At 31.8% G+C, this 13,598-nt stretch overlaps 1 protein-coding gene across 1 annotated transcript; it reads left to right on the top strand.

Annotated features, from left to right (window-relative positions):
- The first annotated feature begins 11,417 nt into the window (after nt 1–11,417).
- Nucleotides 11,418–11,729, top strand: LOC124370469 (putative exonuclease GOR). The gene has a single exon (XM_046828755.1). The coding sequence runs from the start codon at nt 11,418–11,420 to the stop codon at nt 11,727–11,729; it is 312 nt and encodes a 103-aa protein (XP_046684711.1).
- Nucleotides 11,730–13,598: the final 1,869 nt, after the last annotated feature.

The raw sequence follows: 13,598 nt of genomic DNA, 5'->3' as shown, positions 1-13,598 counted from the left end.
TTTACTAATTTACATGATTGTATGAAACATTTAAAAGGTGTTTGTTGTTTCTTCCTTTGTTTTATTTCCAAAAATAAAGGAAACGGGCAGTTTATTTAGTACGCAAAATGTCCGTGGACTGAGTGCATACGGGCGAGTAACGCATCTGTAGATTTACAAAATATTTAATTTATTTTATGAGTTTTTTATAGAACACAGTCAAAACTAAAATTCCCTTATTGCCTAAACTAGTGAAATTGGTATATCGTTATTACAAAATATATTTTATAATTTCAATTTCTTAGTCACAATAATAAAGTTCAATGTGAATTACAATAATTTAAGTACATTTAGGAAAATATAAATACATTTTGGTAAAATTTTCCTGTGCTGGACATAGCTTTTATACGTCCATTACACTGATTGTATGAATATAGAGTTTTTACCTACCTTAAAATGTTAAAAAGGAAATTAAACAAATTTTAATGAATTGGAGATTTTATAAGCAGATACATGTATTTGGGCTTCATCGCCAAATAAATGTAGATGACTGGAGATTTCTGGTGCTAAATTTGACTTCCATTATTGTAATTACTTAATTTTAGTGTTCCAAAATAATAAAAAATCTCTAAAAGTATCTAAACATAAATTTATGGAATTATTTTGATATCCTTGTTTCCTTGATCCGAAGGAATTACAGAACTCACCGTTTTGCGTTGGATTGTAAAAAGGCATAATTACTCCCTAGATCGATAATTAGAAAATAAAATAAATTGAAGAATTTGATTTTAGCATTCTTGTCCCGATATAGCTAATGGATACTAATGAACAATTTTCCAATTTAATCTAAGCGTACACAAAACACATGCACGGGCGTGCTTTTAAGGATGTGCGACTACTTCGTAATTGGCAATTTTTTGATTAAGTTTATTTTGTTTAGTATTTATAGTTTTCAACAGAATAAGGTTGACACGCTTATAACTTCATTACTTAAAATTTAAATTTAATTGCTTGGAAATTGCTGTGTTCTAATAATTCAATATCTATAGCAAAAACGTGAGATATCCTTTTTCATTGAAATTTATTCCTTTGTAAACTACAAATAAAATTAGGGAAAAATTGATTTCAAAAGAAAATAATACTAAATACTCATATAGATTCAATAATACTTTAACATTAGATATATTAGCTAAGTAATGAACCATTATTTTAATGGATTATATCAGAAAAATCAAAATTGGAATGAACATTGAACCACTGGTTACCACTTTGATTGAGTGTCCTATTATAGTCTAGTGTTTTGCATGGTAATTTTTGACTATGTAATATGCAAGAGTCAATTTAAAGCATGGCTAAATGATATATATATATATATATATATCATTTAGCCATGCTTTAAATTGACTTTTGCATATTACATAGTCAAAAATTAATTATATATATATATATATATATATATATATATATATGTATGTATATATATAAAACAGAGAGTATGTAGCATATTGCATCTAAGTTGAGTGATAATACTACCGACAAAAGTTGTAAGTTTTTTGTGTCCTAAAAAGATATTTTTTATGGAATACATTGAATAAATGTTTTTTATTGCAGAATAAGACGCATAGAATTAAATACATTGGTACACATCTGTTTTAGGCTATATAAGTGCTTCTGAGGAATACCAATGTTTATTACCTTGGGGTATCATATAAGGAATTCACAGAGAAGCCAGTACATTATCTTATAACAGTTAGAAGATGGCTCTATATATATATATATATATATATATATATATATATATATATATATATATATATATATACAGAGTGAGTTTTATGTCCCGGCACACCTGGATATAGTAATTTAAACGGCCCGAGATATCTATGTGAAACCTTGACCCTGGGTCACATGATGGGGGTTTGTATTTGAAAATTTTTAGTTGCCTCCTTTTACCCCCTTTATAAAATAGGGGGGGAATTTTAAACAACTTGAAAAATTAAAAAAAATATGTTATAATAGGTAGGGTCAAAGTTTCACATAGATATCTTGGGCCGTTTAAATTATATCCAGGTGTGCGGGGACATTAAACTCACTCTGTATATATAATATATATATATATATATATATATATATATATATATATATATACATATACATATATATATTGTATTATCACATAAACCTGCCTTTTCTTTAGCAAGGATTGAGGAATTTCTCATAAGACAGAAAACAATCTTTGATACAGTTTCTGTAGGAGTTCAAGTGGGAAAGTATAAATGGGTTAAACATTACAATTTTCATATATCATATTTTCAGTATGTATACATAAACTAGCCCAACTGTAAGTGTAAATAAAACATAATATTATACATAAATTTTGTTTATATGTAAAACGCAGTTGTCTGAAGGTGATAGAAGTGTTATTGGTGTCTAACGGTTAGTTATAATTGTGAAAAACTAAGAGAAATTACTCTTAAAAGCTATTGTTATTTATATTTATAATATTTTTATAATCTCCCTTATTTCCACTAGAGATTTCCAAAATGACAAATCCTACAATACCAAATCATGAACGCTACACCAAACCAAAGTAATAGTCGTAATAGTTATATCTGCAATGTGCTACAAAACTTTTAACATGCAATAAATGTAATTGATTGTTAAATCACACGTGCAATGATTTAAAATTCAGAAACAAAAACTTAAAAAGCAATGAACGCTACACCAAACCAAAGTAATAGTCGTTATAGTTATATCTGCAATGTGCGACAAAAATTTTAACATGCAATAAATGTAATTGATTGTTAAATCACACGTGCAATGATTTAAAATTCAGAAAAAAAACTTTAAAAGCCATGAACGCTACACCAAACCAAAGTAATAGTCGTAATAGTTTTATCTGCAATGTCCCACAAAACTTTATAAATTTAAATGTGATTGTTAAACCACTTGTACTGTGATATAACATTAAGGAACAAAAACTTATGAGTATTCCCTTTACCACAAAACCAATAAACCTCTCCTCTGATATGCCATCCCTAAGGTGGATCGTTTCTATGGATAATACAGTGTCTCCTGTTTACATAAACCTGCTCTTAGCAACATTACTACTTTTCGTCAACACTAGTACTAACATTAAACAGGTTTTCTGGTTACGTGATTATCTACCCGTGTACATAATATACAGACAAACATTTGTTTAAGATATAATTATGTGATTTCTGCCTTAGTTTATGGCGTGTGTATGATAATAGATCCAACGTGCTTTAATTATTTTGAAAAATATAAAATATTTCCCCATGTACGATATAGCTAAAAAGTAATTAAAGTAGTCGAGAACGAAAGCTTAGCAGCTTAATAACTATTATTACGATAGCGAGAGATAGTGAGAGTATACATTGGGATTTCTAAATAATAAAACTAAGTAACTCATACTTGTAGATCCTGGTCCTTGTCCTGCTCCTGGGCATCGCATCCTGTTCCTGGTGGTGATTCTGCGACTTACTGCGAGTTTAACTACTTTAAAAAAAGTATAATAAACTATCCCACAATATTTGTAAGAAATCTTTACACTTTTCCTTGTAGTTTCTATGGAAATCCATAATTTTAATAAACATCACTGCCGGGTATGTTTCAGCTGTTTCATTGATTTTTATTTCTATATTAAACTACATATTTTTAGGTTACATCTTTTACCAACATTCAACCTACCAACACACAATAATGTTTATCAATTGTCATTATCTGGTTATAAATAAGTATATTCTGTAATTTTAATCTTGGAATAAAACAACTTATAGGATTTGTTGTCCGTATTAGGTTATGGTGAGTGGTATAAAATATATACACAGAACAACAGGGAAAGTGTTCTGTGTTTTTTACTCTGTTGTTCATTTACATATACAAACCTACGTACATTTTACAATTATGCTGTCATATAATTCAGGTAGTATATAATACAGAGCACTTTGCAATTTTCTTACAAAATTACAGCTATTACAGATTTCACTACATGAGTGCAAGTGACTAATGTAATTATGTAAATGCTCAACTGAGAACATTGAAAAGATTATTACTTTGCATAATATTGTGTATTAGAGAGGATCGATTAAATTAGCTGAAGCTAAAACACAACACCGTCTTGATGTATTTAAGATCTATGGACATTTATTGAGAAGGATGTTGCAGTTTACTTATAATAAAGATAATACTACAGTAGGAGTTAAAATACCGTTAGAAAACGGATGCTGGAGTTCAACGTGAGGAGCATTTCACATGTTCTAAAAGACCTGCATGTCTTAGAAGAGTCGATGGCAAGGTTGATATTAGAAAATGGATGAAAATTCTATAAATTAGTAACTTTTCTTACATGATGGCTTTTCAATAGGTTAAGTTTCTCAGGACTGTCCTAGTTCGTGCCTCTCATATTTTAGGGAGGTTTTATTCCGGGAGTTTTGAAATCATGGTTTTACCCACAAGCTGTTCGTTTTAAAATACGAGAGTTTTTCTGAAGTCCAGTAGATGAAATGGAAGACTCGACAGTTATGATAATGCCATAGACTGGAGCGTAGAGATCAATCTAGTCCAGAGGCTACGGATTCTAGTTCTGGGAAGGTTCTAAAGGTCTCTTATCGATAAAGGTTACTATTTACATGCCAATCCAATAGTGAGGCTTATTTTATTTGGCTATCCATGTAACTACGAAGGCTTCTAGAATCATAGAGACGGAATAAATATAAAGATCGAGTTGTCCCAGAGGCTGAATCACATTTTAGTTTCGCTGAAATCTGCCTTCCTAATTATTATTTACATGATTGATTCAAATGTCTATATGTCAATCATAACATTTTTTATAACACAGGAAATGGTACGTAAATCTCTTTAAATTTACCAGAATTTATTTCATAGCGTAAAGGTTTAATATTTTAATAATATCAACCACTTCATTTTAAGTAACTTATACCAACTGAATAATTATTATCAATATTTGGACGGTTTTATCAAATGATTAAACACTTAGTCTAATAAGTGATAAGCAGGTTCTATTGTTTTCTGATTGCATTTAACACAAGACAGCTAAAGAGTATCACCGTGTAAAAACGTATCACGTAACACAGTGGTGGCGTAGTGGGCTTAATAAATGATTAGGCAATGATAAATTTATTTATATGATAAATTACTCGAAATAATAAATTTAAAGTCTATCTCAATAATATGCGTTATCCAATTTCGTCTCAAAAAACATAATTTATATCAATGTGGTTGTTGTATAAGATTACCTCAAAAGTTATATATTCAATCATTTTGAGGTAATTTCAGGAGACAAGAGTAAATTGTATCAGTAGACAAGCTGATTTTACTTGAAATCGATAGTGAAAGAAATCTATAATCAGCAGTAATATTTTTGGTGGAGTTAAAAATAGGAGGAATCAAAAACGTTAAAAGTGTTACATAAATTTTTCCGATTTAAAATTGTTTTAGTTTTACATACTTAAAACCACCCTTTAGAAACGAAACTATAAATCTGCAACAGGAAACCATTTACTATGCAACATTCAATATAGTTTCTCTAGTGGCCTGAAAGTAACGTATCTATTATTTATATGAGAGAAGGTCAGATTAAAGTGTATCGAGGCAAAAAAAATATATCTAATTAGAATTATCGTGTCACATGTATATAATCCTTCTGACACCTTCACACCAATCATCCAACAATCCTGTCTTAGAAAAACATCCTCTATCAATATCAATAATATTTAGGTAATGTCTTTATAAACTACAAGTTAGACCTTATCTATAGACCATCGTAAGTGGATTTTTATTGCGTTCATTATTTTTAAAATTCTCCTGGAAACATTCCAAGTAATTAATTTTCAAAATTACGTTTAATTGTCGCAGTCGTAAATTTTTTCCCGCAGTGCAATAATTTTACGAAGGTAAAGCATTCACGAGGATCTTGCAGACAGCAGCTCAACCGTATAATCCGAACCCTGCAAGCAGCGACTCAACTGTCGAGCGGTAATAACGATAATACCGTGTATTTTTGCGCCAAATCAATGTTTAATTTGATTTAACCTGAAACTTAATTGTGTTAACGGTATACTTTTAAATTAGATATATCCAAGAGATTTCAAACTAAATAGTTATATTCCAACGTCCAAAAATCCAACGTCACGTTTCAAAGTGTAGGAATTAAAATTAGAGTATTATTTTGAAATAGTTAGACCGTAATAAGGTATAGTTCAATAACAAACCAAAGTCTCGTGTTTCTATAAAACCTAAAAAATCTCTATATACACTTAGAAATATATTATTTTAATTTGCCACTTAAAATTAATTATAAAAACTTCAGATATGTTGGAGTAGCATGAAATATTTAGGAACATAGGGCCAAACTTCAACAAATAATTCACTCTAAAATTAAATTTTGGTCTTATGGGGCTTCCATATGATGACATATAATTTTTATTCTACGTAGTTAGTTCCATCTCAACGAAACAAATATTTCGATATATAGTATACATTTATATAAATATTTGTAAATACATTGCATTCATAGGTGTATAGGTGTTGATATTTATATATATTATGTTCTTTAGTCCTATTTATTTTATTTTGTATCATTTTTGAAGGGAATTTTAACCAAAATAAAGAACATATTTCTCCTTATTATCTTGATATTTCTTGTTCCAAAAATGTGTTTATATATAATTTTCGATATAAAATTGTTTATATATTTAATTTTGTTTAATTTTACACAATAGTGCACGCTACCAGTTCTGTACTTTAAGAACCCGTTTATACTGACAACTAACTGTCATTTAAATTTTATGTCAACAAGTTAATAACTACTAGTGTAACTAAGTTATACTGTTTAATCTTATCTTATAAATAAAAATGAATCACAAAATGTGTTGCTAAGCGCAAATCTTGAGACGAGTAGACGACTTCGGTTAATTCATCTAGTAAAATGTTCATTGAAATCCATGGAGGGTTTTTATGAAGCATAACATAAGAAAAGTTACCTTGAATATTTTTAAATCCAGAAAAAATGCAGTTTTCACGTTTCATAATCCAAATTAAACTGCTACTAAACAGCTGTTGAAACCTTTAGTTTTATGTTGACAAATTGGCTGAAACATCTGTTTACATTTAAATTTGATGAAATATTAAGTAAACTGTGAGTGATCAGTAGTATAATGCAGATAGTAAATATGAAGTTAATATATACATTTAATCCAGATTGCGCCAGTGATGGATTTAAATAATCTAATGCATTTATTAAAAGTATTATTATTATTACTACTGCAATAATATTTAAACACTGTTATGTAACAAACCTTAATGAACAAAGTTATGATTGTTTTCACATAAATTACTTTAAACTGGTGGGCTTCCTTGACATTGTGATATTGCATTGTAACTGTAGCTTATGGAAAACAGAGAAATGATTACTAACACGCCTCAACGATTCATTGTTTTCCTGGCTACAGTTTTAAAAGCAAGACTGGTATAACTGAAAACTGTAATAACGATCATTTTGGAATGTTGCGTGTCCTTTATAAGGATTTCCCCCATATACCAAAAGTACATAAGAAGTTGGTAAGACTTCTCCCTAGGTCGTAATAGGCTTTTCAGTCCTACTTATGTGTGTATTTTCTTCATCAGGACAAGGCAAACTTAACTATGTCAACACGATTTTGACCAATATAGATTTCCGAGAACTAGATAATCGAACGTATATAGTATTTTGATTGACACAATATGGCAAGCTAAACTGCGACATAGTAGGGAAGTGAATTTAAGGGGAGATGGACGTCCCTATCTCGATTATGTTAAATTGGTAATATAAATGCCCCATTACCTCAGGAAGTATATAAGATAGACAGCTAAGATTTTAACCTAGTATTTTAGGCCTAATTATACATACACCCTACAAATATTATCTAAATCACTCAAAAAATAACTGTAAAAAAATTTTTTTTTTCCTAAAAAAAAATTCAATTTTTTTTAAAGAAATCATTTTATATTTTCAAAGTTTATTATTATATTTCAATAAAAGTGGTAGGGGTTGTGTATTACATCATAAACTACATGCTGTAAAAATTACTGTAGCTCTACTAGTGTCTGAGATAATGGGTCATTTATAACAAAAATTGCGTTTTTCGGGAAACTCATGAAAACTGTAAAAATTCAACAAAAAAACAAGCTGATTATGAAAAATGAGTTTAATTTACATTACAACATCCCAGGTTTGTAGTCTTTCTTATCCTGGTTTACTTCTTCATCTTGCTTTTTCTTCTTTAACATCCTAGCATGTTTTCTAGCCATTTTCTTGACGGGCTCGTTTGCTTTCTCTGCTTTTAAAACACGCAGGAAATCTAGCTTACTAAGGATGTCAGTGCAGTTTTTCCCAGGATTTATACCCATTTTCTCTAACACCTTAACCCTAGCCTTATTTCCTTCATTGTAAGTCATCACAGCATCATATGTGCCACACTCTAGAGTTTTCAACCCTACAAAATTTGCCTTCGGAATTCTCGTCCATAAAACTGAATTGAAACTCTCGTTGACATTTTGAGTCTTCCCATGAAGACATTTCTTCAGAAGTTGAGGGTTAGCTAGATGCTGATAAGTTGGCTTGATTACATCAATCACTGCTGGGTCCAAAGAATTATTGTGGTCATAGGTTAGGTTAGGTACATCAAGTGCTTGCAAATACTTACCCCACGATTTATCACAGAGGTTGTGTTGCGGTTTTGCATTTGCAGAAGCTTTATGGAAGAATGTCGCCCACACATCTCTTTTCATGCTATCTAAATTGTTTTTATTCCTTCTTATTGCTTGTCCATAGTAATTTTGTAAAGATTCAATTACAGAATCATTCAACCTACCTTTCCTTCCACCCAAAGCTTTGCCATCTTCAAGTTTTTTTCCCCGATAATCACGTCGCAATTTTCTCAGCCAAGACCCCATCCTCTTTTGGACATGGCCAACGCATTCCAATTTTCCAATTATAAAATCATCACCATAAATAAGGCTTTGATTCTAAGACTTCATGAAACCCCTTCGAATCACCGTCCCCCAAGTAATATTTATATCAGACATTCCTCGAGGCCACAGATCGGGCGAAAACTTTGAGGGCACCTGCTACTTCCATGCTTCCACTCGCTCCAGTAAAATTGTTACATTTATGGGGTGATTTACTTTTTGTAGCACATGAATGACAGTATTTTGTAAGTACTTCTACATCTATTATCTTACTGGTATCTATACTTGAAACAGAAATAACTCCATTGAGTGACGTATGCCCCCTTTTTTGCCACGTTCCGTCAATCCCTACGCTAAGATCACGACTAGGTAGGCCTACTTCATCTTCATTTTCTGTGCAAAGATTTAGGCTTACAGACTCCTCAGTTGCTGAAATCATTGTTTCAGTGGCTACTTCTTTTAGAGGTTTCAGTAGTACATCATTGTATCTTGAAAATTTTTCTGGTGGGTTAGGTAGATTTAGCAGCCCGAACAACGGTTCACTACTAACACTCCCTTTGCCTATGGCTCTGAGGCCGTATACACATCTAATGTTTATGTCAAAGAATTTATTTGTACTGTCTGAAGTGTAAAAAGGAAACTTAGAGCCACAAAAATTACAAGAGATAACTAAATTGCATGCCAGACCCTTCCTAAGAGAAACATTTTCTTCCACGTAAAGTGTTTCTGAATTTTTACAATTTTTGCAGACACAACATTGCATTATAGCAGAAGACAAAAGGTTTATACTTACTATAACATTACTATCACCCTCACGATCATCTAAAACAGTCTCTGCAAGTTTCCGTTTAGATACTGAAATAGGATTGCTAACTAGGCCTACTTCACTGTCTAATTTAGAGCAATTAGCATCTGCAGAAACTCTGTCACTGTCACTAGTACTAGGCCTAGGATTATCACTTGTGTGTGCTACACAATCTAAGCCTACAACACGGTTTGATTTTGAAAACTGGTTGCCACGGAAACTTCGTTTTCTCCACAGTTTCTTACTTTTGGTCATCTTGAATGAGCTATAACTTACTAACTTTCAAAAATAACCAAAACAAACAAACAATGTAAATGAATCACCAAAACAAAGTTTATTTGGTCTGCTAATAACAGCTGTCAATAACAACTACAGAAAAAAGTCACAGACCTACAAAATATAAATGCTGTTACAACAGAATTGTGTACTATAACCAGTGAATCAACTTTGGTTTGCAAGAACCAAGATCCAATAAAATTGTCTTGTAGTGAGTTATGTTATGCACGATTTTGGATTCAAAATAAATACATACATACACAATTAGCATACCAAATTGTTCAAAAAACTCCAAACAATAATAATATGCAATAAAAAAATACATTTTTTTTATTTTTGACGTCCATCTCCCCTTAAACGGTCTTAAGTAGGTACATTTTAACCAAAGTAGGCATCTCGGTCCTGCGTAAGTATATTTTTTTTCTTTGTCAGAACAACAAGGCAAACTCTAAAATAGTACTGGAAATATCTTAGGCCTGAAATATGTCATCAGGACTTGAAATATTCGCTTTTTCACTGAAATAAGTTTTCGAGACCTGTGTGATCCGAGATACGTGTTTCTTGATCGGGATGACAAGGCAGTTTCAGCTGTGACGTTATGTATATAATTAATTAGAACCAGAAATGTTCTTAACATGATATAATAATTAGGTTATACTCTGATAATATTTACCATGAACTAAAATAATATGTACCTGATGTATCACTACTTACGTTCAGGATTCCCATCATATTACATCATAATTGCTTTTACTAAATAATATAAGGGCTTCGGTTCTAAAGATTGCGTGCGAAGCCAGTTAGTTATTTATAAGAAGATTAAAATGTTTGAAATTTAGTATTTAATATTTTGATTCCGTAAACTGTGATGTACTAGTATACACTATTATTCCTTAACCTAATTCCAGAGATAAATATATCTGTAAAATGCTTTTATATTATTAATTAATTTCGGTCCAAGGAGAGTAATGGACTGAACCGGATTGCTTCTTCAATTAATGACAATTTTCTAATATAACTTTTGTTCTAATCAAAATTTGTCCTTTTCAGGTATTCCATTTATAAAGAAAACTTTAACCAAACCGGATAAAGATGGCAAAAACAACTAATTCACACTCGCATCGACTGCATCCACCCGGTCCAGTTTCTACGAGTCCCCAGAGGTGCAGGACGTAATATACGACCTCTTCCTGGACTACACGATCACAGCGAAGCAGCGGAAGAAGATGGGGTTTCCAATGACAGTCCCTGGAAAACCAGGGGTCTTCTTCAAGAAACACGTATTTAAGTGGGAGAAAGTGTCCAAGTGGAGTACAACAATCTTGGACGAATTAAAAAAGAAATGTGTCCAATGTGGAGAACCCTCATGGCGTTTATCACTGGCGACGGCTGGGGATCGGTGGATGTGACCTGCTGCAAGGATTACCCCAGTTCCGAGGGTTGTACCAAATGCAAGGCCCACGTCTGTAGCAGCACCAAATCCTCCGAAATCGGGTGTCGCCAACTCTTCGCCTTGGACTGCGAACTCCTGTTCACCACAATGGGTCTGGAAGTGGCTCGGGTGTCTCTGGCCAACGGATCGAGCCAGGACGACGCTCTGGTCCAGCCCGAGCACGAGATCATCGAATTTAACACCCGCTTCTCCGGAGTCACCAAGGAGGACTACGTACTGTACTAGGTGAAAACTCTGAAGCAAGCCCATTAAGACCTGCTCCACTACATCAAGAATGGCACGGCATCGAAAACGATCTTCGGGCCCTGAAGAGTTTCCACACCTTGGTGGTAGACACAACGGTGATCTTCCCCCACGAACACGGACTCACGTGCCGCAGGTCTTTGAAAAGTTTTGCCCAAGAATACCTTGGGAAAAATATTCAAACCAGTGCTACAGCTCATGACTCCATGGAGGACGCAACGGCCGCCCTGAGGTTGGTGCTGAAGAGAATAAGGATGGACCGCGATGCCTCAGCTCCTCCGAAGCACCCCGCTGGCAAGTCCTCATCCAAAATCTGAAACATTTAAGAAGCATTATTTTTCATTACAGTATTTTACGTGTTTTTTTTTTTTTACTTTTATACTAATGGTGGTGTTAACCTATGTGTAACTAGTTTCAGATAACTACTATTAATGTGATTTGTATTTATACTTTCCTTATATCCTTTCTCATCCCACCAACGAAGTTGTAACAAATTAGTTCTAGCGACATCTCTCGTATCAAATACATATTCGTATTGGTAAATAGGTAAATTAGGAAAGGCTTGATTCAATATGAATGTGATTCCCATCAACTTAACATTTTGATGATTGTTAAGAATGGCGTATTAAGAGATTTTTTTAGTAGATTACGCTGTATATGGAACAGGCTATTATTTGTTGAGTGTGTACAGTGATGCCTTTGAATTTGTTCTCTTAAAATTCCAAGGAAAAATTAATTTATCTATTTTATCGAATTTATGTTAGTTTTTATGAACATAGTTTTAATAATAACCTTTTGAATGTAAGGTTTTGTTTTCTACATTTTTTTTAATTGTTAGTTCATTGTTGCCTTTAAAAGAGTATGTTATTAACTTAAAAATACAGAAGTTTTTTTGAATCTTTTAGTCACAAATGAAGTTCCTATAACAACTTTAATTTCATTAGTACACAAATAATTACATTATTAATAGTGTATTCCCTGCAAGCGCCATAGTAATTGTGACAGTATTGATTAATTGAAAAGTATAGAAACATGTTACATTTACTTAAATATTACTAATCTGTCCATAAGTGAATGTGCAGCAATTCTTAAACGTAGTATTTGTTGAAATAGTTGTATAAGTTTTGCTTATGCATTAGTTTATTTGTAGTATTTTACGATTTAATTGAATAAATAAAAAATATCAGTGTATTTTAGTCGTAGTATTTAGCGATAATAATTTGGCAATTCATATAAATGATAAATCATATATTACCATTCAAGTGTTGGTAAAAATAAAAACTGTTACTGATAAAATGTTTTGTATTTTTGTATTTTTTATTTTTTACTCAGTACAAACTGTTGTAGACACCTATGTTTTATTATCTACGGCAAGATGTTTTTAACTTAACTAACACAGTTAGGCTGCGTAAACAAAATTCCCACAGTAAAATTAACCCCTCTGGCAAAATATGACAAAGCAAATCTTGTAATATTTTTCGTAAAGAAAACGGAATTTATTGGGACATTAATTTTATAACGTTCAATGAAACAGAAAAATCCAAAAACAGAGTGAGTTGTACATTATTTCATTGAGTACTTCCTCAAACCTCTAACAAATATTCCAATTTCATTTGGATATAAGTACTGAAGTTGGTTTTAATGGTTTGAAATAGCTAAGTTGTACACTGTGTGCATCTGCACAAGGACGATTTACTCCAACTGATAATTTCAAAACACAATGTTTCAACTTTAAATCCTATAATAACGAGTTCTATTGTGATAAGTATTTAAACATAAAATATAATTTTTGTCCAGCCCCTCAAATAGTATTTTTTGTATTAATTATGTTTGTTATATCTTCATAAACTT

Source organism: Homalodisca vitripennis, unplaced genomic scaffold (assembly GCF_021130785.1).
Source record: "Homalodisca vitripennis isolate AUS2020 unplaced genomic scaffold, UT_GWSS_2.1 ScUCBcl_216;HRSCAF=1655, whole genome shotgun sequence".
Lineage (NCBI taxonomy): Eukaryota > Metazoa > Arthropoda > Insecta > Hemiptera > Cicadellidae > Homalodisca > Homalodisca vitripennis.
Note: the sequence above shows the minus strand (reverse complement) of the source record. Positions and strands in the feature narration are given on the sequence as shown.